The sequence below is a fragment of the Poecilia mexicana genome, unplaced genomic scaffold (genome assembly GCF_051168715.1).
Source record: "Poecilia mexicana isolate PSO_F unplaced genomic scaffold, ASM5116871v1 scaffold_11, whole genome shotgun sequence".
NCBI classification, from domain to species: Eukaryota; Metazoa; Chordata; class Actinopteri; order Cyprinodontiformes; family Poeciliidae; genus Poecilia; species Poecilia mexicana.
In genome coordinates, this window is record NW_028263380.1 from 18,901,188 (window position 1) to 18,929,143 (window position 27,956).

At 35.6% G+C, this 27,956-nt stretch overlaps 1 protein-coding gene and 2 long non-coding RNA genes across 5 annotated transcripts; all 3 read right to left on the reverse strand.

Annotated features, from left to right (window-relative positions):
* Positions 1 to 60: 60 nt before the first annotated feature.
* Positions 61 to 27,956, reverse strand: LOC106913716 (uncharacterized). Of its 3 annotated transcripts, none has more exons than XM_088010364.1 (2): positions 3,926 to 4,150; positions 61 to 2,736 (listed from the first exon to the last, which is right to left on the reverse strand). In XM_088010364.1, the coding sequence occupies exons 1-2, from the start codon at positions 3,987 to 3,989 to the stop codon at positions 788 to 790; spliced, it is 2,013 nt and encodes a 670-aa protein (XP_087866490.1). In that variant the 5' UTR covers positions 3,990 to 4,150; the 3' UTR covers positions 61 to 787. The 3 variants fall into 3 exon arrangements, with proteins under 3 accessions (XP_087866490.1, XP_087866491.1, XP_087866492.1); XM_088010365.1 differs by lacking the exons at positions 61 to 2,736; positions 3,926 to 4,150 and adding exons at positions 12,365 to 14,450; positions 15,906 to 16,127; XM_088010366.1 differs by lacking the exons at positions 61 to 2,736; positions 3,926 to 4,150 and adding exons at positions 24,341 to 26,342; positions 27,799 to 27,956.
* On the reverse strand, positions 10,038 to 11,152 carry LOC148156457 (uncharacterized). The gene is made up of 4 exons (XR_015764642.1): positions 10,880 to 11,152; positions 10,522 to 10,659; positions 10,311 to 10,413; positions 10,038 to 10,220 (listed from the first exon to the last, which is right to left on the reverse strand). It is a non-coding gene; the product is annotated as an uncharacterized LOC148156457 (long non-coding RNA).
* On the reverse strand, positions 22,022 to 23,126 carry LOC148156458 (uncharacterized). The gene is made up of 4 exons (XR_015764646.1): positions 22,864 to 23,126; positions 22,505 to 22,642; positions 22,294 to 22,396; positions 22,022 to 22,203 (listed from the first exon to the last, which is right to left on the reverse strand). It is a non-coding gene; the product is annotated as an uncharacterized LOC148156458 (long non-coding RNA).

Consider the following 27,956-nt stretch of genomic DNA (forward strand, 5'->3'; position numbering starts at 1 on the left):
AAAATACAACTAAACCAAAAAACACACTAAATTATTGACTACAATAATAATCAACCATGCTTTCTTACATTTTCCATAAACATGTTTATTTATTTAGTCACAAAACTTTTACTTGGGTAGAGTTAAACTGGTTAATATAATCTGAAACAAATAACAGCATCAGTTACAATGTCATCTTGTTGGGAAGAGAAACCTTTGAGGTATTTTTGTACGTAGATATATCAGAGTGCACAATCATTAATAAAAATGCACATTTAGTGAATAAAACCACATTGAATTTTTATTATAAGTGTATTGAGGTCAACAACACCCACACACTCTTTCACTATACAGCATAGAATAATACAAATTAGTCCCTCATGTCCAATCTTGTGAGAATGTTCTGGAAGGGAGTCCATGTCCGGTTAAACTCTGTTAGTGCATGAAATAGTCAGTGGGCTCCAAAGCCACTTCAGCTCTCAGCATCAGTCCTGGCTCTCCTCAGGGCTGTGTGCTGAGCCCTCTGCTCTTCACGTTGTACATAAACAGGATGTTGATAACATGCAGTTCATCAGTATTGTTTAGGTACAGAAAATGAAAGGAAAACAAAACAAAGCATCTCTGAAGGAAAATGTGTCATGGTTGCACATCTCCAAGAATCCAAATGTGAAGATCTAAATTATTACATTTAACAAATACAACAACTTTCAACTTTATAGACATGAAACCCCTCCAGTCTTTTATTCTAGTGTTAAACCAAATCAATTGAAAAGTGAACCTCAACATAGGACATGTATGAAATATATTTCTATGGGTTTTCACCTGTGTGACGCCTCATGTGGTGAGTTAAACTAACTTTGTGACGAAAACTTTTTGCACAGGTCCCACATGAAAACGGCTTTTCACCAGTGTGAATCATCATGTGCCGAGTTAACACCTGTTTTCGACTAAAACTTTTTCCACAACTCCTACATGAAAACGGCTTTTCACCAGTGTGACTCCTCATGTGCCGAGTTAAATGCTCTTTTTGACTGAAACTTATTCCACAGCTCCCACATGAAAACGGCTTTTCACCAGTGTGAATCATCATGTGCCGAGTTAAATCCTGTTTTCGACTAAAACTTTTTCCACAGCTCCCACATGAAAACGGCGTTTCACCAGTGTGAATCATCATGTGCCGAGTTAAATCCTGTTTTCGACTAAAACTTATTCCACAGCTCCCACATGAAAACGGCTTTTCACCAGTGTGAATCATCATGTGCTGAGTTAAAAGCCTTTTTTGACAAAAACTTTTTCCACAGCTCCCACATGAAAACGGCTTTTCACCAGTGTGAATCATCATGTGCTGAGTTAAAAGCCTTTTTTGACAAAAACTTTTTCCACAGCTCCCACATGAAAACGGCTTTTCACCAGTGTGAATCATCATGTGCTGAGTTAAAAGCCTTTTTTGACAAAAACTTTTTCCACAGCTCCCACATGAAAACGGCTTTTCACCAGTGTGAATCATCATGTGCCGAGTTAAAAGCCTTTTTTGACAAAAACTTTTTCCACAGCTCCCACATGAAAACGGCTTTTCACCAGTGTGAATCATCATGTGCCGAGTTAAATCCTGTTTTCGACTAAAACTTTTTCCACAGCTCCCACATGAAAACGGCTTTTCACCAGTGTGAATCATCATGTGCCGAGTTAAATCCTGTTTTCGACTAAAACTTTTTCCACAGCTCCCACATGAAAACGGCTTTTCACCAGTGTGAATCATCATGTGCCGAGTTAAATCCTGTTTTCGACTAAAACTTTTTCCACAGCTCCCACATGAAAACGGCTTTTCACCAGTGTGAATCATCATGTGCCGAGTTAACTCATGTTTTTGACTGAAACTTTTTCCACAACTCCCACATGAAAACGGCTTTTCACCAGTGTGAATCATCATGTGCCGAGTTAACTCGTGTTTTTGACTAAAACATTTTCCACAACTCCCACATGAAAACGGCTTTTCACCAGTGTGAAATATCATGTGCCGAGTTAACACCTGTTTTCGACTAAAACTTTTTCCACAGCTCCCACATGAAAACGGCTTTTCACCAGTGTGAATCATCATGTGCTGAGTTAAATGTTGTTTTTGACTAAAACTTTTTCCACAGCTCCTACATGAAAACGGCTTTTCACCAGTGTGAATCATCATGTGCTGAGTTAAAAGCCTTTTTTGACAAAAACTTTTTCCACAGCTCCCACATGAAAACGGCTTTTCACCAGTGTGAATCATCATGTGCCGAGTTAAATCCTGTTTTCGACTAAAACTTTTTCCACAGCTCCCACATGAAAACGGCTTTTCACCAGTGTGAATCATCATGTGCTGAGTTAAATGCTGTTTTTCACTGAAACCTTTTCCACACTTCACACATGAAAACAGGTTTTGAACCGTACGAGTTCTCATGTGAGCATCAAAAACAGATTTTAAAACGAAACGCTTTTTACAGATGACACATGAGAAAGGTTTTCTTCTTTCCTGAGTTTGCTTCTCAGCTTCAGCAGCTTCCTTTAAGATGACTTGGTTCCTGTTTGGTTCTGATTCAGTTTGGTGTGTTTGCTCACCAACAGGAACCACCATGCAGGTATCAGTCTCCTCTTTTAATTCAATCTGTTCTTCACACTGACTGCAGGAAACTTCTGTCTCTTCCTGGTCTTGCTTTCCCTGCAGAGGTTCTAACTCCTCCTGGTCCAGAGTGGATCTTCTCTCTTGGTTAAACTGCAGGGAACCTGGAGAAGAAAACAGAGAAAAAGAGTTATTGTTAACTTTACTGAAGTAAGTAGGAGAAATCTTTAATTGTTCAAAACAGAAATCAACAAAAAAAGAAATACTTGAAAATTCAAAAGCGTAGACAGAGAGACAGATCAGTCGTCACATCCAGCTGACATTTGGAGAATTCTCAAATGAATGGATTTAAAATATATATTTTATCGCAAAATTAATTGAGGTAGGGATTATTGTTGATATTTAACAGTAAATTGCATTATGTCAAGATGTTATTTATTTGTATTAGTCTGTATTATATAAAAATGTTATTTTACTCCACTTTATATCTTTGGGGTTTATTTACAAACATGAGTTTATTTGTAGGCTAATAGTTGTTTAGTTTTTGTTCCTTTGTTATTTACTTTTCTAAGTTATACAAGAAGAATTGTGGGTCCATTTTCCGTCACTATACGGTATCGGACCAGCATGCACTGGGTTGGGCCTGTAGGTTTTGACCAGAGCAGCAGAGGAAACAATAAAAAGTAGTGATGATGAGATGAAGCTTCATGAAGCCCTGAGGAACTCCATCCAATCACTGGACTCATGAGCCGATGCACCGCGTTTAGGTGAGTTCTCCGTTTTATTTGCTTCATAAAATTTATCATGGATTAATGGACACACCACTAATGAAAAGTTTGACCACATTTGTTAAGCAAATCACAAAGTTTGACCTTTGTTATTTGTTTGTCAAACTGAAAAAAAAAACTATAAAAACAATCTTCAAGGTTTTTGGACATTAAACTTTTATCTACATATGAAGCATCACCTCAGTGTAGCGGTGGCTTCTTGATTGGACTTTTATAGAATATTTGGTTTGACAAACAATCGCCACTACGATTTATTTATTACACATTATAAAATTTTACAGCTACTAACAGCTGTATTAATATTTTATGTTGCTTGCTTTACTAATCTTGCACTGCATTGTTCACATTTCTCCAGTTTTCTGAAGTAAGTCTCAGTAGTAAAAGGAGAGGCATAAAAAAGGTCATTTTCTCTCTACATAAATAAGCCATTGTCACAGCGTAATATTCATGTCTGCGTTCTAACATGTTAACAAAATATTTACACGGGAAAAGAACATTTACTAAAATGATCCTCATACAGAAAGCTGCAGACATTAACCTTCGTCCAAACGCTGGTGTTTCCTACCTAATCGGTGTAAGATTATCCGGGGGGTCCGGGAGAAATCCAGCAGTCTGCGCTGATCATCCATCTCCTCCTCTGACTTGACGATGATTTATTTAAACTCTGAAAGTTTCTTCAGCAGCAGTTAACAGGAGCTTTTTGATAAACTCGTTAAATCTGGACTGAAGATAGTCTTCAGAGAAACACTCAAACATTCAACACAACAGACCACGTGCAGTTCGCTTTGTCTTCTTCTTTCGGGTTTTATGATTGTCGGTTGTCATGTTATTGCTTTACCGCCACCTTGTGGATCCTTCGATCATTACATGTAAAGAGTTCTCATACAGGGCCAGTTCTTTTTGAGAAACGTAAAATCTTTTCATAGTAATAATAGTAGACAGCTGCAGCAGAAAAGAGAAAAATACAACTAAAACAAAAAAAAAACACGAAATTATTGACGACAACCATAATTTCTAAAACAAAGATCAATGTATATTAGTAATGTATATTAAATGTAATTATTTTTTATTTATTCATAAAACTTTTCATTCAGGTGTGTTGAGCCAGAATCAAATCTAAAAGTTTCAAAACAACGACCCTTGAAGACTGGAGTTTGACAGTTTTAATGAGTTAATACTCATACATTTTATCAACAGTCTTCAACATTTTTAGCAGAAAACTAAAAATGTGTTTTGTCTGCGTCATGCAGGAGATTTTCAGCTATAACTGCCGTGGACTTGTCGCCAACACCGACCCTCACTTTGTCACCGTGATCCTGACCAAGCTGCGCTTTGAAGTTTTCCAGCCGGGAGACTATGTAATACGAGAGGGAACGCTGGGTTGGAAAATGTATTTCATCCAGCATGGCAGCGTCACGATTATCCCGCGTGGCAGTAAGGAGTTAGTGCTCAGTGATGGAGCCTACTTTGGAGGTAAATACAGCAGAGTATTAAAACTCTATTCAGCTACTTATCAACTCTACGAGAGTCTTCATTATTCAGATTATTGCCGCCCTTCTTCTATAAAATCTCCTACAGAACCCTTGGTTGTAACTGCACTACATTTTCCAACAAATATTTACTATTTCTTCTGAATTTCTAATGGTAAATGTAATTTTTCATCATTGGCTTGTTGTCATTTTGAAGAAAAAACTAAAAATTATGAAATATTTCACTCTGTAAAAGCAATGAAGATAATGTGCAAGTTGCTTGATTATAATTATACTGTAAATAAATTTTGCAGTGTAGTTTTTCTTTTTACTTGCACTGTGAAAAAAAACAACAAAATCTTACCATAAATTTTTATTGAGAAAAGAAGAAAAATTCACTTGAAATAAGACAAAACTAATTTATAAATAGCATTTCTGTAAGAAGAAGGATCTTGTTTTAAGTCAATTATTTCTTAATATAAGTAGCAAGTACCAGTTCCACTGGCATATTATTTCACTGATTACAAGACATTTTTCCAATACTATAAGTAAAATAATCAGCCTGTGAAACTAGTACATTTTTAAGTCAACATTAAGCAATTATGGACTTAAAAGTAGCTACAATATCTTGTTGAAAAGTTACTTCAAGTGCACTAAAATATTTGGACTTATGAGATTCTGTATCTCCAGGTGCAGAAACCTGAAACCACATTATTTCTCTGTCTCCACTTTTCATGCTGTATTATGAAACCTTATGTACAGATTTATGTGGAGATCATGTGTTTCTGCAAATAACATCATCCTGATATTGATATTGCACAAAGCTCAGTCAGGCTTAGTTACCTTTTTATGTGATTTATTTGTATTTTGTTAAATTATCATTATTATTTTTCTCATATGGACCTATCAGTGTATCTAATAAAGTTGATGATGATGGTGGGAGGATCAAACTGACCAGCACAGGAATGTGGCACAAAATGTTCCAGAACAGCAGAGCCGTCTATATTAGCATAGAAGATCGTACTCAATTAATATGAGCTTCAACACCTGCTGACTAACATAACAGAATAAATTTAATCCAATAAAGTAATAAAAAAACAAAATATTATCCCACACATGAAAAGAAGAAAAAAAAACTCAAGTAAAGCACTATGTACTGGATTTGCTCACTAATTTACTGCATCTCTTCCTCATACTTTTCTCTTATTTTCCTCTCCACTTCTTCTTTCTCTTTACATATTTCCTCTTCTTTCTCCTTCAGGATTCGTTGTTTTTCCTCCTCAACTGCCCTCTCAGCCTCTTGGAACATCTCACTGGTGTAGTGACTTCCTCCATTCCTGTCAACAGTGGTTCTGAATTAAAAAATAATTACAGCATTTAAAAATGAGTACAATTCTGGTTATCATCAGCCAGTTCTCAAGCCTTTAATGAATATTTTAATGTCAATATGATCTTAAAATCAGATAGTGAGATCCAAAGCTTGCATCTCCTAACAGAGCTGCAGTCTGTGACTGCTGGGCCTGTCATATTATGTCATATTTCAAGAACATTAAACAATATTTTTGATCAGTTAAATATAGCCTAATACAAGTTATGATTTAATTGCTCACATTAATTCATTAAAAATGTAGCACTGACCGCTATTACCTGTTATTTCTGGTTCATGGAAGGTACGGTACAAAAATATTGAAAGCGTTATTTTAGAACTATCCACTAGAGGGCGGTGTTGTGCTATTTTACATTTTTGGCAAAAGATTACAGCAGAATTTCACAAAAACATGAATCCAACTCAGTTCTGTCATAGTTATTAAAATAAATAAAAGCCCTCAATGGGATGCCTCCAGTCCACCATGTTGTTTTTTACTCAGCTCAGCCAGTACAACCCCAGAGTTCAACAACCAGCAGAGCTTGGACCTGAAGAGCCTCTGCATTAGTCCTGGAGAGCACAGCAGGGTGCTTTATGTGGACGTGTTGGTGAAATCAAGGGCCCAGGCTCACCTGGCTTAACAAGGAAGTGCCTTCAACATTACAGCTAATGCTTTTGCTGTTTAGTTTTAAAATGCACAATAAGAATTAAAGCTTATAAGAAGTCTTTTCTTTTTTACATATTTATTGAAACTGTCACTATGTTGTGACAGCTTGGTATGAGGCAGACAATCTGTCTCATACCGCTCTCAGTTACTCTACTGCTTCTTCCTGATAGCAGAGTTTGACACACCAACTCCAGATCCTTTCCCTACAGTGAAATATAACAATTCCTGTTCAAACATAAACATGTTTTCTGTTTAAAACACCTTTCATTTGATCCAAATAGATAACATCTAACATTACTGTGTTCCTCTTCAGCTTCTTCAGTGTGATGGGAATTTGTACGACTCCATCTCAGTAGCGATCAAAGCTGCTCTCTTCATCACTAAGTGAGTTTGTTCAGTTCATATTACTCCATTAGCTTTGATCTAAACTGATTTCCTCTATAAACAAACAAACAAAAATAATAAGTTGGAAAAATGAGCCATGTTCTGGTTTCCTCACTGACAGAATTCCCAGAGTTCACATCTCATCCGATGAGGAAGGAGGGAAGGAGATCGAGCTCTCTGACGACCCGTACGACTGCATGAGACTCGATGTGGAAAACGTTCCCTGCATAGTGACTTTATGCAAGGTGAGCTGTTAGAGATTTTTTGGTATTATCATTTTGTTATTACTTTAGTTCATATTCAGTCTAATGTTAATCAATAGTTAATTAACATTCAGTATTATTGTGATTTTCAGTTTAAAGTGTTCTCTTCCTTATGTGTGTGTAAACTGACCTGGAGGCCCCATCTGCCTGTTCGTCTTCATGTGAAACAGTTATCTGTGTGTTTCCCAGACCTTGAATTATGTTTCCACAGGTGCCTCCTTATCAACAGGAATACTCCTTATTTTAGAAACTGTCTGTGTGCAGTCGTATTTTGTCTCCGCTGTCTTCCTTACCTAAACTCCTTCTTTTTGCTTGATAAAAGCTTCTAAAGACCTTGGTCCAAAGGTCTTTAGAACGCTCAATGAACGGCTTGGAGGAGCAGTTTGCTGAGTCTTCTCCTTTTGCAAAAGCTTGGTCATAAAATTCATATACGTTGTCTGTGGTTCTTTTAATGAAGGTTCGAGTAAAATACCCATCATGAGCTCCCAGCTGATGCTGTCAGACAGAAACTAGATTTGACAGGGTTGATTAAGGCTTACTGGGTTTTTGCTTGCAGATCGCCCACAGACACGTGGTGGATGCCACCCTGCAGGAGAAGGCCTGCTCTGTGGCGAGCCTCATCATCTCCGTCACACACAAAGGAATAATCACCTGCAGCAGGAAGGTGGGGAGAGGCAGCCTGGACCCAGAGAGCATCTGTGAGATGATAGAGGTGACGACTCTGACTTCCTGTTCCTCCAATTTATTCAGCTTTAAACACACAACTATAATCTGACACTTTATCTGAAGGGGTAAGACTGGCATGACAATGTCATAAATATGATATAAAACCTGTCATGAATGTGTGTGACTGTTGTCATGAAGTGTCATTCTGTAAATTACATTTTTAATGCAAAGTTGACACTTTTAATAGACTTTTAATGCAACTTTGCAATAAAAGTGTCATTATTTACCTAATTGTATGTCATGACAGCAGTTACAAACATTCATGAAGACTCCTTCATGTTGCTGTTATGTCAGTCTTATGCTCACCCCTTCAAATAAAGTGTTAGCTCTTAAAGTATTAAAGACTTTAGAACATTCCTCTTGGCTTTCTGTATATCAAGCCATTTTACTCAAAGATAAGAAAGCTGTGTAAAAACAAGCTTTTGTGTTGTATGCATTCAGGTATCTATGGAAACAAAGTTTACATCGGTCACGTTCTGCATTGTTTCATTTCTCTCTGCAGACAGGAAAACGAGTAGGAAAAGCTCTCCACCCTCCTCTCATGAAGCTGCTGCAGCAGGAGGAGAGTCTGGGCAAGAAGAGGCAGAAAGTCGGATTCCTTGGATAAAATCACCTCTTTATGTTTGTATTTTTATGTGTTTGTAATTTTCTACTAAAAATATATTTGCACACTTCTGTTGTCATGGTAGATTTTTTTTCTAATGTGTTTGTTATTGAGAAACTAATTCATTAATCATTAAGTTCAAAGTGTAAAAAATACACCTTTATAAATATTTGTCTATTTAATACTCGTCCAACCTTAATGACTGCTGGAGGGAGATTTGAGTATTTAATCATCACCACCTTGATAAATACAGAAGTTTTGTGTCTACTATAAACAATGATCCATGCAATGAAACTGAACACAAAATACAGGTGCTTTAAAACAAGGATCACATTATGTATTTATTGTATGCTTTTGATAAAAGTACTGAATTTTCTTAAATTAGAATAATGCAAGCAACAGGAATGAGGCAGTGTGTCGCAGGTGGAGGGATAAAGCTGAGACGTAACTCCAGAACAAAAAGTTTAACATAATTAACTGAATCATGCAGGGAATCATGGAGCTTGTTTTAGTTTCTCTTTTGTTTTTCAGTTTCTCCTCAGTGCTGCTATTTCCGATAAATGTGGGAGAGGAGAGGGGGGAGCAGCCTGGGTATCCTGAGCATCCAGAGACTTTGGAGACTAAATTAAATATCAATATTATTGTTATATAACTCACCTTGCCCAGGTGAAAAAAAGTCTACTTAAGTATACTAAATTATATCATACTTTAGTATACTTTTATCGATGTTCTTAAACTGTACTATTTTGGAACAACTAATTTTGTGCTTACTATTACTATTACCTTAGTAATGGTATTAAATTACAACTAATTGTATATTTTAGTATACTATACACACTTTTTTGGAACAACTTCAAGTTGTACTTAGTATACTTAAAGTATACTTTTTAAATTATTTCAGAGCTTTGTTATATTTTGATATAGTTATATTTTGAGGGTAATAATTCTGTCAGAATTATATTAAAAATATATATTTAATTTACTTCAAATATACTATTAATATATTAGTAATGTATTTAAATTACACTTAATTTTTATTTTTGATTTCTTGCTATTGATGAATACAATTTTAATTACTCATAATTCGTCTTTATTCCTACGTACCCATTTTGCACATAACATGCATAACTACACTATAGTACTTACATTGTTTTAGGCTACAATTACATGGAAAGATTAATTACACAAGATTCCCAAGGTAATTTAAATATTTTGTTTTATTACCAACATTTTAAAATTGTCCAATTTTACAAACTTTACATAAATTATCAGTTTACATATCAAAAGTGAACACATGAACATGAAAATTTAAGTGTGACGATAAAACATCAAAGTGAGGATCAACGACAAAACATTCCAGTTCTCTGCACCTTACAGGAACCTACAAAAAAGAACAATAGAGCAATTAAACAGAGAAAGCATTTGTATTTAAAGAGAACAGAAAAATGGCAAATAAAAAAATAATACTTACAATTTTAAGTCGTTGTGGACTCGCTGTGTATGTGACATCATCAGAAGTGATGATGATTGGGACCAGAAGCCTTGTGTGGAAAAACATTTCTGGGTGTCTTTGCCTGTTTATGTTAGAAGTAGAAAAAAATAGTCAGCAATGTCATAAAATCAGTTGATGATGACAATAACTACGAAGCTGTTTTAAGTGTGGACTAAAGGAGACAAACTACCTTAAAACCTTTCCATCCATGATCTGAACACACTGATCCTTGCAGGGTGGTGAGGGGGGCTGGTGGTGCCCATCTCCAGCAGTCATCAGATGAGAGGCAGGGTTCACCCTGGACAGGTCACCAGTCCATCACAGGGCCCTGAAAGCCAACAATGAATAAAATGTATGAAAGATAAATGTTAGATTAACCAGGGGAAAAATTCTGTCCAGTTATTTTTAAATCAAATCATGTTTATGAAGCACTTAGTGTTGGTAACACACCAGTTTGTATAAAATAATTATTTATGAAACCAATGTAAGTTATATATATTTACTGCACTGTTTATAACTAAATGAAGATAATTAATAAGCAAACTTACCACCAGCTAGCAACACGTTAGCAGCCTTCGTCCCTCCGGGCTCCTTTTGTGACACACATTTCATTTCCATCGGTTGTTGTCCCGTTGTGTTGTCGTCTAACTAGGACTAGGACGTCACCAGCTTGAATTTACCAAAATTAGTAACTATTGTCAAGGCCCTCTCTGCTTTGAAGGCAATATTATGCGAGTAAAAATGGAGAATTTGAACAGCGTCTGTTATCTTCCCTGCGTTCAAGTTTTTTCTTCTCTTTGTGGCGTTTTTAAATAAATGAACGTGTGTAATACCGCCACCATCTGGTCTGGAGTGTGAACTGGAGCTAATGCCGTTGATTATGAGGTTTTACATCAAACATCTGAAAATGGATTGGGTACTTTCTTAGAAATTACATCATGATTATCATTTTTTTATTGAATGCGATTTAATAAATAGTAAAATATTATTAAGGCACTTCAAAATTAATACTTTTTAGGTACTTAAAAAGTATGCCTACATATTACATTAAACACACTTTAAAGGTGCCTAAAAGACATACTTCTGCATATGTATTAATTAGTTTTATTTTGTAATCAGGTTGCTGCGTGTTGCAGACTTCTGCCCAGGTCCCTCTTGAAAATGAGATATGGATCTCAAAGGGGTTCACCTGGTTAAATAAAGAAAATTAAGGCATACTTTATTAGCCTAAAATGTACGCTGAGATGTAATTTAAAACATACTGAAATTAATAATCTAAAGTAGTGTTAAGTGAATTTTAAGGAATTATATTTTGAGCATATATTTTTAAATATACACAAAATATATTTTAAATATACTTGAGAAAGTGTATATTTACACTTGGCCAAATATATATTTTGTTCACTTATTTATTATATTAAAAGTGTATTTTGGTACAATTATGTTTAAGTTTGTTTAAAGTTCTAATTTCTAAATTGGTACAAGTATACTTTTAGTATACTTCAGATATACTTATAGGTAGTACACTTAATATTTAGTATACTTAAAGTGTACTTTCACAAATTTAAGTATGTTTGAAATACTAAAGTATACTTTTTTTCACCTGGGACTGCAGAATGTTTAGTTTTATACTTGAATTTTTTGGCAATGTTGAGAGGTTTTATTTAGCCTCTTCAGAACCTTCATGTGTTTTCAGTCTGTTAAAGATAGTATTACCAATGGTGCAATTTGCACAATGCCTGTTTTGTTTTTTTTCTTGGAAAAAGTTGTTAAAAACAAGTTTTTGTCTAAATTAAGGTGAATTCATGGTTCCTTTTTCCACATAATGTAATTGGTAGTGTTTATGATTAAAAAAATAATAATTATGTGATCAGTATCGGTGATCGGCCCTCATGGGTGATCGGAATCGGCAGGAAACAACCTGATCGGCACATCTCTAGTCATAATAGAAGACAGCTGCAGCAGAAAAGAGAAAAATACAACTAAACCAATAAACACACTAAATTATTGACGACAATAATAATCAACCATGCTTTCTTACATTTTCCATAAACATGTTTATTTATTTAGTCACAAAACTTTTACTTGGGTAGAGTTAAACTGGTTAATATAATCTGAAACAAATAACAGCATCAGTTACAATGTCATCTTGTTTTGAAGAGAAACCTTTGAGATTTTTTTGTACGTAGATATATCAGAGTGCACAATCATTAATAAAAATGCACAATTAGTGAATAAGACCACATTGAATTTTTATTATAAGTGTATTAAGGTCAACAACACCCACACACTCTTTCACTATACAACAGAATAATACAAATCAGTCCCTCATGTCCAATCTTGTGAGAATGTTCTGGAAGGGAGTCCATGTCCGGTTAAACTCTGTTAGTGCATGAAATAGTCAGTGGGCTCCAAAGCCACTTCAGCTCTCAGCATCAGTCCTGGCTCTCCTCAGGGCTGTGTGCTGAGCCCTCTGCTCTTCACGTTGTACATAAACAGGATGTTAATAACATACAGTTAATCAGTATTGTTTAGGTAAAGAAAATGCCAGGAAAACAAAACAAAGCATCTCTGAAGGAAAATGTGTCATGGTTGCACATCTCCAAGAATCCAAATGTGAAGATCTAAATTATCACATTTAACAAATACAACAACTTTCAACTTTATAGACATGAAACCCCTCCAGTCTTTCATTCTAGTGTTAAACCAAAGCAATTGAATAGTGAACCTCAACATAGGACATGTATGAAAAATATTTCTATGGTTTTTCACCTGTGTGACGCCTCATGTGGTGAGTTAAACTAACTTTGTGACGAAAACTTTTTGCACAGCTCCCACATGAAAACGGCTTTTCACCAGTGTGAATCATCATGTGCTGGGTTAACTCCTGTTTTCGCCTAAAACTTTTTCCACAACTCCCACATGAAAACGGCTTTTCACCAGTGTGAATCATCATGTGCTGGGTTAACTCCTGTTTTCGCCTAAAACTTTTTCCACAGCTCCTACATGAAAACGGCTTTTCACCAGTGTGAATCATCATGTGCCGAGTTAACTCCTGTTTTTGACTAAAACTTTTTCCACAACTCCCACATGAAAACGGCTTTTCACCAGTGTGAATCATAGTATGGCAAGTTAAATCCCGTTTTCCCCTAAAACTTTGTCCACAGGTCCCACATGAAAACGGCTTTTCACCAGTGTGAATCATAATGTGCCGGGTTAACTCCTTTTTTCGCCTAAAACTTTTTCCACAACTCCCACATGAAAACGGCTTTTCACCAGTGTGAATCCTCATGTGCTGAGTTAAAAGCCTTTTTTGACAAAAACTTTTTCCACAGGTCCCACATGAAAACGGCTTTTCACCAGTGTGAATCATCATGTGCCGAGTTAAGTCCTGTTTTTGACTAAAACTTTTTCCACAGCTCCCACATGAAAACGGCTTTTCACCAGTGTGAATCATCATGTGCTGAGTTAAATTCGGTTTTCGACTAAAACTTTTTCCACAGCTCCCACATGAAAACGGCTTTTCACCAGTGTGAATCATCATGTGCTGAGTTAAATGCTGTTTTCGACTAAAACTTTTTCCACAGCTCCCACATGAAAACGGCTTTTCACCAGTGTGAATCATCATGTGCCGAGTTAAGTCCTGTTTTTGACTAAAACTTTTTCCACAGCTCCCACATGAAAACGGCTTTTCTCCAGTGTGAATCCTCATGTGCTGAGTTAAATGCTGTTTTTCACTGAAACCTTTTCCACACTTCACACATGAAAACAGGTTTTGAACCGTATGAGTTCTCATGTGAGCATCAAAAACAGATTTTAAAGCGAAACGCTTTTGACAGATAACACATGAGAAAGGTTTTCTTCTTTTCTGATTTTGCTTCTCAGCTTCAGCAGCTTCCTTTAAGATGACTTGGTTCCTGTTTGGTTCTGATTCAGTTTGGTGTGTTTGCTCATCAACAGGAACCAACATGCAGGTATCAGTCTCCTCTTTTAATTCAATCTGTTCTTCACACTGACTGCAGGAAACTTCTGTCTCTTCCTGGTCTTGTTTTAATTGCAGAGGTTCTAACTCCTCCTGGTCCAGAGTGGATCTTCTCTCTTGGTTAAACCGCAGGGAACCTGGAGAAGAAAACAGAGAAGAAGAGTTATTGTTAACTTTATTGAAGTAAGTAGGAGAAATCTTTCATCGTTTAAAACAGAAATCAACAAAAAAAAAAACTTGAAAATTCAAAAGCGTAGACAGAGAGACAGATCAGTCGTCACATCCAGCTGACATTTGGAGAATTCTCAAATGAATGGATTTAAAATATATATTTTATCGCAAAATTTATTGAGGTAGGGATTATTGTTATTTAACAGTAAATTGCATTATGTCAAGATGTTATTTATTTGTATGAGTCTATTATATAAAAATGTTATTTTAGTCCACTTTATATCTTTGGGGTTTATTTACAAACATGAGTTTATTTGTAGGCTAATAGTTGTTTAGTTTTTGTTCCTTTGTTATTTACTTTTCTAAGTTATACAGGAAGAATTGTGGGTCCATTGTCCGTCACTATAGGGACTGGTATCGGACCAGCATGCACTGGGTTGGGCCTGTAGGTTTTGACCAGAGCAGCAGAGGAAACAATGAAAAGTAGTGATGATGAGATGAAGCTTCATGAAGCCCTGAGTAACTCCATCCAATCACTGGACTCATGAGCCGATGCACCGCAGTGCTTCATCTGCTCCACTGTGACATCAAGTGGACAATATATGTGAAATAGTCAAAACAACATGAAGCCTTACAATAAATAAACAAATAAAAAATGTTTGTGATTCTGATACATAAATTCTGATTAACCTGGTTGCATAAAAAAAGGCTGGATCAAAAAGAAAACGGGGAAAACAGGAGAGAGGGTTGTGATTGGCTTGTTATTCGCTATGTCACCAGAGACAACGATTTATGATTAAAAAAAATTAAAACTTTAACTGTTCTCGGGTTTAGGTGAGTTCTCCGTTTTATTTGCTTCATAAAATTTATCATGGATTAATCGACACACCACTAATGAAAAGTTTGACCACATTTGTTAAACAAATCACAAAGTTCGAACTTTGTGATTTGTTTGTCAAACTGAAAAAAAAAACTATTAAAACAATCTTCAAGGTTTTTGGACATTAAAACTTTTATCTACATACGAAGCATCACCTCAGTGTAGCGGTGGCTTCTTGATTGGACTTTTATAGAATATTTGGTTTGACAAACAATCGCCACTACGATTTATTTATTACACATTATAAATTTTGACAGCTACTAACAGCTCTATTAATATTTTATGTTGCTTGCTTTACTAACCTTGCACTGCATTGTTCACATTTCTCCAGTTTTCTGAAGTAAGTCTCAGTAGTAAAAGGAGAGGCATAAAAAAGGTCATTTTCTCTCTACATAAATAAGCCATTGTCACAGCGTAATATTCATGTCTGCGTTCTAACATGTTAACAAAATATTTACACGGGAAAAGAACATTTACTAAAATGATCCTCATACAGAAAGCTGCAGACATTAACCTTCATCCAAGCGCTGGTGTTTCCTACCTAATCGGTGTAAGATTATCCGGGGGGTCCGGGAGAAATCCAGCAGTCTGCGCTGATCATCCATCTCCTCCTCTGACTTGACGATGATTTATTTAAACTCTGAAAGTTTCTTCAGCAGCAGTTAACAGGAGCTTTTTGATAAACTCGTTAAATCTGGACTGAAGATAGTCTTCAGAGAAACACTCAAACATTCAACACAACAGACCACGTGCAGTTCGCTTTGTCTTCTTCTTTGGGGTTTTATGATTGTCGGTTTTCATGTTATTGCTTTACCGCCACCTTGTGGATCCTTCGATCATTACATGTAAAGAGTTCTCATACAGGGCCAGTTCTTTTTGAGAAACGTAAAATCTTTTCATAGTAATAATAGTAGACAGCTGCAGCAGAAAAGAGAAAAATACAACTAAAACAAAAAAAAAACACGAAATTATTGACGACAACCATAATTTCTAAAATAAAGATTAATGTATATTAGTAATGTATATTAAATGTAATTATTTTTTATTTATTCATAAAACTTTTCATTCAGGTGTGTTGAGCCAGAATCAATCTAAAAGTTTCAAAACAACGACCCTTGAAGACTGGAGTTTGACAGTTTTAATGAGTTAATACTCATACATTTTATCAACAGTCTTCAACATGCACAGCAGAAAACTAAAAATGTGTTTTGTCTGCGTCATGCAGGAGATTTTCAGCTATAACTGCCGTGGACTTGTCGCCAACACCGACCCTCACTTTGTCACCGTGATCCTGACCAAGCTGCGCTTTGAAGTTTTCCAGCCGGGAGACTATGTAATACGAGAGGGAACGCTGGGTTGGAAAATGTATTTCATCCAGCATGGCAGCGTCACGATTATCCCGCGTGGCAGTAAGGAGTTAGTGCTCAGTGATGGAGCCTACTTTGGAGGTAAATACAGCAGAGTATTAAAACTCTATTCAGCTACTTATCAACTCTACGAGAGTCTTCATTATTCAGATTATTGCCGCCCTTCTTCTATAAAATCTCCTACAGAACCCTTGGTTGTAACTGCACTACATTTTCCAACAAATATTTACTATTTCTTCTGAATTTCTAATGGTAAATGTAATTTTTCATCATTGGCTTGTTGTCATTTTGAAGAAAAAACTAAAAATTATGAAATATTTCACTCTGTAAAAGCAATGAAGATAATGTGCAAGTTGCTTGATTATAATTATACTGTAAATAAATTTTGCAGTGTAGTCTTTCTTTTTACTTGCACTGTGAAAAAAAAACAACAAAATCTTACCATAAATTTTTATTGAGAAAAGAAGAAAAATTTACTTGAAATAAGACAAAACTAATTTATAAATAGCATTTCTGTAAGAAGAAGGATCTTGTTTTAAGTCAATTATTTCTTAATATAAGTAGCAAGTACCAGTTCCACTGGCATATTATTTCACTGATTACAAGACATTTTTCCAATACTATAAGTAAAATAATCAGCCTGTGAAGCTAGTACATTTTTAAGTCAACATTAAGCAATTATGGACTTAAAAGTAGCTACAATATCTTGTTGAAAAGTTACTTCAAGTGCACTAAAATATTTGGACTTATGAGATTCTGTATCTCCAGGTGCAGAAACCTGAAACCACATTATTTCTCTGTCTCCACTTTTCATGCTGTATTATGAAACCTTATGTACAGATTTATGTGGAGATCATGTGTTTCTGCAAATAACATCATCCTGATATTGATATTGCACAAAGCTCAGTCAGGCTTAGTTATCTTTTTATGTGATTTATTTGTATTTTGTTAAATTATCATTATTATTTTTCTCATATGGACCTATCAGTGTATCTAATAAAGTTGATGATGATGGTGGGAGGATCAAACTGACCAGCACAGGAATGTGGCACAAAATGTTCCAGAACAGCAGAGCCGTCTATATTAGCATAGAAGATCGTACTCAATTAATATGAGCTTCAACACCTGCTGACTAACATAACAGAATAAATTTAATCCAATAAAGTAATAAAAAAACAAAATATTATCCCACACATGAAAAGAAGAAAAAAAAACTCAAGTAAAGCACTATGTACTGGATTTGCTCACTAATTTACTGCATCTCTTCCTCATACTTTTCTCTTATTTTCCTCTCCACTTCTTCTTTCTCTTTACATATTTCCTCTTCTTTCTCCTTCAGGATTCGTTGTTTTTCCTCCTCAACTGCCCTCTCAGCCTCTTGGAACATCTCACTGGTGTAGTGACTTCCTCCATTCCTGTCAACAGTGGTTCTGAATTAAAAAATAATTACAGCATTTAAAAATGAGTACAATTCTGGTTATCATCAGCCAGTTCTCAAGCCTTTAATGAATATTTTAATGTCAATATGATCTTAAAATCAGATAGTGAGATCCAAAGCTTGCATCTCCTAACAGAGCTGCAGTCTGTGACTGCTGGGCCTGTCATATTATGTCATATTTCAAGAACATTAAACAATATTTTTGATCAGTTAAATATAGCCTAATACAAGTTATGATTTAATTGCTCACATTAATTCATTAAAAATGTAGCACTGACCGCTATTACCTGTTATTTCTGGTTCATGGAAGGTACGGTACAAAAATATTGAAAGCGTTATTTTAGAACTATCCACTAGAGGGCGGTGTTGTGCTATTTTACATTTTTGGCAAAAGATTACAGCAGAATTTCACAAAAACATGAATCCAACTCAGTTCTGTCATAGTTATTAAAATAAATAAAAGCCCTCAATGGGATGCCTCCAGTCCACCATGTTGTTTTTTACTCAGCTCAGCCAGTACAACCCCAGAGTTCAACAACCAGCAGAGCTTGGACCTGAAGAGCCTCTGCATTAGTCCTGGAGAGCACAGCAGGGTGCTTTATGTGGACGTGTTGGTGAAATCAAGGGCCCAGGCTCACCTGGCTTAACAAGGAAGTGCCTTCAACATTACAGCTAATGCTTTTGCTGTTTAGTTTTAAAATGCACAATAAGAATTAAAGCTTATAAGAAGTCTTTTCTTTTTTACATATTTATTGAAACTGTCACTATGTTGTGACAGCTTGGTATGAGGCAGACAATCTGTCTCATACCGCTCTCAGTTACTCTACTGCTTCTTCCTGATAGCAGAGTTTGACACACCAACTCCAGATCCTTTCCCTACAGTGAAATATAACAATTCCTGTTCAAACATAAACATGTTTTCTGTTTAAAACACCTTTCATTTGATCCAAATAGATAACATCTAACATTACTGTGTTCCTCTTCAGCTTCTTCAGTGTGATGGGAATTTGTACGACTCCATCTCAGTAGCGATCAAAGCTGCTCTCTTCATCACTAAGTGAGTTTGTTCAGTTCATATTACTCCATTAGCTTTGATCTAAACTGATTTCCTCTATAAACAAACAAACAAAAATAATAAGTTGGAAAAATGAGCCATGTTCTGGTTTCCTCACTGACAGAATTCCCAGAGTTCACATCTCATCCGATGAGGAAGGAGGGAAGGAGATCGAGCTCTCTGACGACCCGTACGACTGCATGAGACTCGATGTGGAAAACGTTCCCTGCATAGTGACTTTATGCAAGGTGAGCTGTTAGAGATTTTTTGGTATTATCATTTTGTTATTACTTTAGTTCATATTCAGTCTAATGTTAATCAATAGTTAATTAACATTCAGTATTATTGTGATTTTCAGTTTAAAGTGTTCTCTTCCTTATGTGTGTGTAAACTGACCTGGAGGCCCCATCTGCCTGTTCGTCTTCATGTGAAACAGTTATCTGTGTGTTTCCCAGACCTTGAATTATGTTTCCACAGGTGCCTCCTTATCAACAGGAATACTCCTTATTTTAGAAACTGTCTGTGTGCAGTCGTATTTTGTCTCCGCTGTCTTCCTTACCTAAACTCCTTCTTTTTGCTTGATAAAAGCTTCTAAAGACCTTGGTCCAAAGGTCTTTAGAACGCTCAATGAACGGCTTGGAGGAGCAGTTTGCTGAGTCTTCTCCTTTTGCAAAAGCTTGGTCATAAAATTCATATACGTTGTCTGTGGTTCTTTTAATGAAGGTTCGAGTAAAATACCCATCATGAGCTCCCAGCTGATGCTGTCAGACAGAAACTAGATTTGACAGGGTTGATTAAGGCTTACTGGGTTTTTGCTTGCAGATCGCCCACAGACACGTGGTGGATGCCACCCTGCAGGAGAAGGCCTGCTCTGTGGCGAGCCTCATCATCTCCGTCACACACAAAGGAATAATCACCTGCAGCAGGAAGGTGGGGAGAGGCAGCCTGGACCCAGAGAGCATCTGTGAGATGATAGAGGTGACGACTCTGACTTCCTGTTCCTCCAATTTATTCAGCTTTAAACACACAACTATAATCTGACACTTTATCTGAAGGGGTAAGACTGGCATGACAATGTCATAAATATGATATAAAACCTGTCATGAATGTGTGTGACTGTTGTCATGAAGTGTCATTCTGTAAATTACATTTTTAATGCAAAGTTGACACTTTTAATAGACTTTTAATGCAACTTTGCAATAAAAGTGTCATTATTTACCTAATTGTATGTCATGACAGCAGTTACAAACATTCATGAAGACTCCTTCATGTTGCTGTTATGTCAGTCTTATGCTCACCCCTTCAAATAAAGTGTTAGCTCTTAAAGTATTAAAGACTTTAGAACATTCCTCTTGGCTTTCTGTATATCAAGCCATTTTACTCAAAGATAAGAAAGCTGTGTAAAAACAAGCTTTTGTGTTGTATGCATTCAGGTATCTATGGAAACAAAGTTTACATCGGTCACGTTCTGCATTGTTTCATTTCTCTCTGCAGACAGGAAAACGAGTAGGAAAAGCTCTCCACCCTCCTCTCATGAAGCTGCTGCAGCAGGAGGAGAGTCTGGGCAAGAAGAGGCAGAAAGTCGGATTCCTTGGATAAAATCACCTCTTTATGTTTGTATTTTTATGTGTTTGTAATTTTCTACTAAAAATATATTTGCACACTTCTGTTGTCATGGTAGATTTTTTTTCTAATGTGTTTGTTATTGAGAAACTAATTCATTAATCATTAAGTTCAAAGTGTAAAAAATACACCTTTATAAATATTTGTCTATTTAATACTCGTCCAACCTTAATGACTGCTGGAGGGAGATTTGAGTATTTAATCATCACCACCTTGATAAATACAGAAGTTTTGTGTCTACTATAAACAATGATCCATGCAATGAAACTGAACACAAAATACAGGTGCTTTAAAACAAGGATCACATATGTATTTATTGTATGCTTTTGATAAAAGTACTGAATTTTCTTAAATTAGAATAATGCAAGCAACAGGAATGAGGCAGTTTGTCGCAGGTGGAGGGATAAAGCTGAGATGTAACTCCAGAACAAAAAGTTTAACATAATTAACTGAATCATGCAGGGAATCATGGAGCTTGTTTTAGTTTCTCTTTTGTTTTTCAGTTTCTCCTCAGTGCTGCTATTTCCGATAAATGTGGGAGAGGAGAGGGGGGAGCAGCCTGGGTATCCTGAGCATCCAGAGACTTTGGAGACTAAATTAAATAATATCAATATTATTGTTATATAACTCACCTTGCCCAGGTGAAAAAAGTATACTTTAGTATACTAAATTATAACATACTTTAGTATACTTTTATCGATGTTCTTAAACTGTACTATTTTGGAACAACTAATTTTGTGCTTACTATTACTATTACCTTAGTAATGGTATTAAATTACAACTAATTGTATATTTTAGTATACTATAAGTACTTTTTTGGAACAACTTCAAGTTGTACTTAGTATACTTAAAGTATACTTTTTAAATTATTTCAGAGCTTTGTTATATTTTGATATAGTTATATTTTGAGGGTAATAATTCTGTCTCAGAATTATATTAAAAATATATATTTAATTTACTTCAAATATACTATTAATATATTAGTAATGTATTTAAATTACACTTAATTTTTATTTTTGATTTCTTGCTATTGATGAATACAATTTTAATTACTCATAATTCGTCTTTATTCCTACGTACCCATTTTGCACATAACATGCATAACTACACTACAGTACTTACATTGTTTTAGGCTACAATTACATGGAAAGATTAATTACACAAGATTCCCAAGGTAATTTAAATATTTTGTTTTATTACCAACATTTTAAAATTGTCCAATTTTACAAACTTTACATAAATTATCAGTTTACATATCAAAAGTGAACACATGAACATGAAAATTTAAGTGTGACAATAAAACATGAAAGTGAGGATCAACGACAAAACATTCCAGTTCTCTGCACCTTACAGGAACCTACAAAAAAGAACAATAGAGCAATTAAACAGAGAAAGCATTTGTATTTAAAGAGAACAGAAAAATGGCAAATAAAAAAATAATACTTACAATTTTAAGTCGTTGTGGACTCGCTGTGTATGTGACATCATCAGAAGTGATGATGATTGGGACCCGAAGCCTTGTGTGGAAAAACATTTCTGGGTGTCTTTGCCTGTTTATGTTAGAAGTAGAAAAAAATAGTCAGCAATGTCATAAAATCAGTTGATGATGACAATAACTACGAAGCTGTTTTAAGTGTGGACTAAAGGAGACAAACTACCTTAAAACCTTTCCATCCATGATCTGAACACACTGATCCTTGCAGGGTGGTGAGGGGGGCTGGTGGTGCCCATCTCCAGCAGTCATCAGATGAGAGGCAGGGCTCACCCTGGACAGGTCACCAGTCCATCACAGGGCCCTGAAAGCCAACAATGAATAAAATGTATGAAAGATAAATGTTAGATTAACCAGGGGAAAAAATTCTGTCCTGTTATCTTTAAATCAAATCATGTTAATGAAGCACTTAGTGTTGGTAACACACTAGTTTGTATAAAATAATTATTTATGAAACCAATGTAAGTTATATATATTTACTGCACTGTTTATAACTAAATGAAGATAATTAATAAGCAAACTTACCACCAGCTAGCAACACGTTAGCAGCCTTCGTCCCTCCGGGCTCCTTTTGTGACACACATTTCATTTCCATCGGTTGTTGTTGTCGTCTAACTAGGACTAGGACGTCACCAGCTTGAATTTACCAAAATTAGTAACTATTGTCAAGGCCCTCTCTGCTTTGAAGGCAATATTATGCGAGTAAAAATGGAGAATTTGAACAGCGTCTGTTATCTTCCCTGCGTTCAAGTTTTTTCTTCTCTTTGTGGCGTTTTTAAATAAATGAACGTGTGTAATACCGCCACCATCTGGTTTGGAGTGTGAACTGGAGCTAATGCCGTTGATTATAAGGTTTTACATCAAACATCTGAAAATGGATTGGGTACTTTCTTAGAAATTACATCATGATTATCATTTTTTTATTGAATGCGATTTAATAAATAGTAAAATATTATTAAGGCACTTCAAAATTAATACTTTTTAGGTACTTAAAAAGTATGCCTACATATTACATTAAACACACTTTAAAGGTGCCTAAAAGACATACTTCTGCATATGTATTAATTAGTTTTATTTTGTAATCAGGTTGCTGCGTGTTGCAGACTTCTGCCCAGGTCCCTCTTGAAAATGAGATATGGATCTCAACGGGGTTCACCTGGTTAAATAAAGAAAATTAAGGCATACTTTATTAGCCTAAAATGTACACTGAGATGTAATTTAAAACATAAATAATAATAATAATCTAAAGTAGTGTTAAGTGAATTTTAAGGAATTATATTTTGAGCATATATTTTTAAATATACACAAAATATATTTTAAATATACTTGAGAAAGTGTATATTTACACTTGGCCAAATATATATTTTGTTCACTTATTTATTATATTAAAAGTGTATTTTGGTACAATTATGTTTAAGTTTGTTTAAAGTTCTAATTTCTAAATTGGTACAAGTATACTTTTAGTATACTTCAGATATACTTATAGGTAGTACACTTAATATTTAGTATACTTAAAGTGTACTTTCACAAATTTAAGTATGTTTGAAATACTAAAGTATACTTTTTTTCACCTGGGACTGCAGAATGTTTAGTTTTATACTTGAATTTTTTGGCAATGTTGAGAGGTTTTATTTAGCCTCTTCAGAACCTTCATGTGTTTTCAGTCTGTTAAAGATAGTATTACCAATGGTGCAATTTGCACAATGCCTGTTTTGTTTTTTTTTCTTGGAAAAAGTTGTTAAAAACAAGTTTTTGTCTAAATTAAGGTGAATTCATGGTTCCTTTTTCCACATAATGTAATTGGTAGTGTTTATGATTAAAAAAATAATAATTATGTGATCAGTATCGGTGATCGGCCCTCATGGGTGATCGGAATCGGCAGGAAACAACCTGATCGGCACATCTCTAGTCATAATAGAAGACAGCTGCAGCAGAAAAGAGAAAAATACAACTAAACCAATAAACACACTAAATTATTGACGACAATAATAATCAACCATGCTTTCTTACATTTTCCATAAACATGTTTATTTATTTAGTCACAAAACTTTTACTTGGGTAGAGTTAAACTGGTTAATATAATCTGAAACAAATAACAGCATCAGTTACAATGTCATCTTGTTTTGAAGAGAAACCTTTGAGGTATTTTTGTACGTAGATATATCAGAGTGCACAATCATTAATAAAAATGCACATTTAGTGAATAAAACCACATTGAATTTTTATTATAAGTGTATTAAGGTCAACAACACCCACACACTCTTTCACTATACAACAGAATAATACAAATCAGTCCCTCATGTCCAATCTCGTGAGAATGTTCTGGAAGGGAGTCCATGTCCGGTTAAACTCTGTTAGTGCATGAAATAGTCAGTGGGCTCCAAAGCCACTTCAGCTCTCAGCATCAGTCCTGGCTCTCCTCAGGGCTGTGTGCTGAGCCCTCTGCTCTTCACGTTGTACATAAACAGGATGTTAATAACATACAGTTAATCAGTATTGTTTAGGTAAAGAAAATGCCAGGAAAACAAAACAAAGCATCTCTGAAGGAAAATGTGTCATGGTTGCACATCTCCAAGAATCCAAATGTGAAGATCTAAATTATCACATTTAACAAATACAACAACTTTCAACTTTATAGACATGAAACCCCTCCAGTCTTTCATTCTAGTGTTAAACCAAAGCAATTGAATAGTGAACCTCAACATAGGACATGTATGAAAAATATTTCTATGGTTTTTCACCTGTGTGACGCCTCATGTGGTGAGTTAAACTGACTTTGTGACGAAAACTTTTTGCACAGCTCCCACATGAAAACGGCTTTTCACCAGTGTGAATCATCATGTGCTGGGTTAACTCCTTTTTTCGCCTAAAACTTTTTCCACAACTCCCACATGAAAACGGCTTTTCACCAGTGTGAATCATAATGTGCCGAGTTAACATCTTTTTTCGCCTAAAACTTTTTCCACAACTCCCACATGAAAACGGCTTTTCACCAGTGTGAATCATAGTATGGCAAGTTAAATCCCGTTTTCCCCTAAAACTTTGTCCACAGGTCCCACATGAAAACGGCTTTTCACCAGTGTGAATCATCATGTGCCGAGTTAACTCCTTTTTTCGCCTAAAACTTTTTCCACAACTCCCACATGAAAACGGCTTTTCACCAGTGTGAATCCTCATGTGCTGAGTTAAGTCCTGTTTTTGACAAAAACTTTTTCCACAGGTCCGACATGAAAACGGCTTTTCACCAGTGTGAATCATCATGTGCCGAGTTAAGTCCTGTTTTTGACAAAAACTTTTTCCACAGGTCCGACATGAAAACGGCTTTTCACCAGTGTGAATCATCATGTGCCGAGTTAAATGCTGTTTTCGACTAAAACTTTTTCCACAGCTCCCACATGAAAACAGCTTTTCACCAGTGTGAATCATCATGTGCTGAGTTAAATGCTGTTTTCGACTAAAACTTTTTCCACAGCTCCCACATGAAAACGGCTTTTCACCAGTGTGAATCATCATGTGCCGAGTTAAGTCCTGTTTTTGACTAAAACTTTTTCCACAGCTCCCACATGAAAACGGCTTTTCACCAGTGTGAATCCTCATGTGCCGAGTTAAATGCTGTTTTTCACTGAAACCTTTTCCACACTTCAGACATGAAAACAGGTTTTGAACCATATGAGTTCTCATGTGAGCATCAAAAACAGATTTTAAAGCGAAACGCTTTTTACAGATGACACATGAGAAAGGTTTTCTTCTTTCCTGATTTTGCTTCTCAGCTTCAGCAGCTTCCTTTAAGATGACTTGGTTCCTGTTTGGTTCTGATTCAGTTTGGTGTGTTTGCTCATCAACAGGAACCAACATGCAGGTATCAGTCTCCTGTTTTAATTCAATCTGTTCTTCACACTGACTGCAGGAAACTTCTGTCTCTTCCTGGTCTTGTTTTCCCTGCAGAGGTTCTAACTCCTCCTGGTCCAGAGTGGATCTTCTCTCTTGGTTAAACCGCAGGGAACCTGGAGAAGAAAACAGAGAAGAAGAGTTATTGTTAACTTTACTGAAGTAAGTAGGAGAAATCTTTCATCATTTAAAACAGAAATCAACAAAAAAAAAATACTTGAAAATTCAAAAGCGTAGACAGAGAGACAGATCAGTCGTCACATCCAGCTGACATTTGGAGAATTCTCAAATGAATGGATTTAAAATATATATTTTATCGCAAAATTAATTGAGGTAGGGATTATTGTTGATATTTAACAGTAAATTGCATTATGTCAAGATGTTATTTATTTGTATGAGTCTATTATATAAAAATGTTATTTTAGTCCACTTTATATCTTTGGGGTTTATTTACAAACATGAGTTTATTTGTAGGCTAATAGTTGTTTAGTTTTTGTTCCTTTGTTATTTACTTTTCTAAGTTATACAGGAAGAATTGTGGGTCCATTTTCCGTCACTATAGGGACTGGTATCGGACCAGCATGCACTGGGTTGGGCCTGTAGGTTTTGACCAGAGCAGCAGAGGAAACAATGAAAAGTAGTGATGATGAGATGAAGCTTCATGAAGCCCTGAGTAACTCCATCCAATCACTGGACTCATGAGCCGATGCACCGCGGTGCTTCATCTGCTCCACTGTGACATCAAGTGGACAATATATGTGAAATAGTCAAAACAACATGAAGCCTTACAATAAATAAACAAATAAAAAATGTTTGTGATTCTGATACATAAATTCTGATTAACCTGGTTGCATAAAAAAAGGCTGGATCAAAAAGAAAACGGGGAAAACAGGAGAGAGGGTTGTGATTGGCTTGTTATTCGCTATGTCACCAGAGACAACGATTTATGATTAAAAAAAATTAAAACTTTAACTGTTCTCGGGTTTAGGTGAGTTCTCCGTCTTATTTGCTTCATAAAATTTATCATGGATTAATCGACACACCACTAATGAAAAGTTTGACCACATTTGTTAAACAAATCACAAAGTTTGACCTTTGTTATTTGCTTGTCAAACTGGAAAAATAAACTATAAAAACAATCTTCAAGGTTTTTGGACATTAAACTTTTATCTACATATGAAGCATCACCTCAGTGTAGCGGTGGCTTCTTGATTGGACTTTTATAGAATATTTGGTTTGACAAACAATCGCCACTACGATTTATTTATTACACATTATAAATTTTGACAGCTACTAACAGCTCTATTAATATTTTATGTTGCTTGCTTTACTAATCTTGCACTGCATTGTTCACATTTCTCCAGTTTTCTGAAGTAAGTCTCAGTAGTAAAAGGAGGCATAAAAAAGGTCATTTTCTCTCTACATAAATAAGCCATTGTCACAGCGTAATATTCATGTCTGCGTTCTAACATGTTAACAAAATATTTACACGGGAAAAGAACATTTACTAAAATGATCCTCATACAGAAAGCTGCAGACATTAACCTTCGTCCAAACGCTGGTGTTTCCTACCTAATCGGTGTAAGATTATCCGGGGGGTCCGGGAGAAATCCAGCAGTCTGCGCTGATCATCCATCTCTTCCTCTGACTTGACGATTATTCCTTTAAACTCTGAAAGTTGCTTCAGCAGCAGTTAACAGGAGCTTTTTGATAAACTCGTTAAAACTGGA

Bases quoted from the DNA above. Each gene is read 5' to 3' on its own strand.
- LOC106913716 (XM_088010364.1), bottom strand. From the start codon at position 3,989: ATGGATGATCAGCGCAGACTGCTGGATTTCTCCCGGACCCCCCGGATA. The intron at 2,737-3,925 runs GTAGGAAACACC...TTTCTTCTCCAG, and splicing joins GATAATCTTACACCGATTAG to GTTCCCTGCAGTTTAACCAA.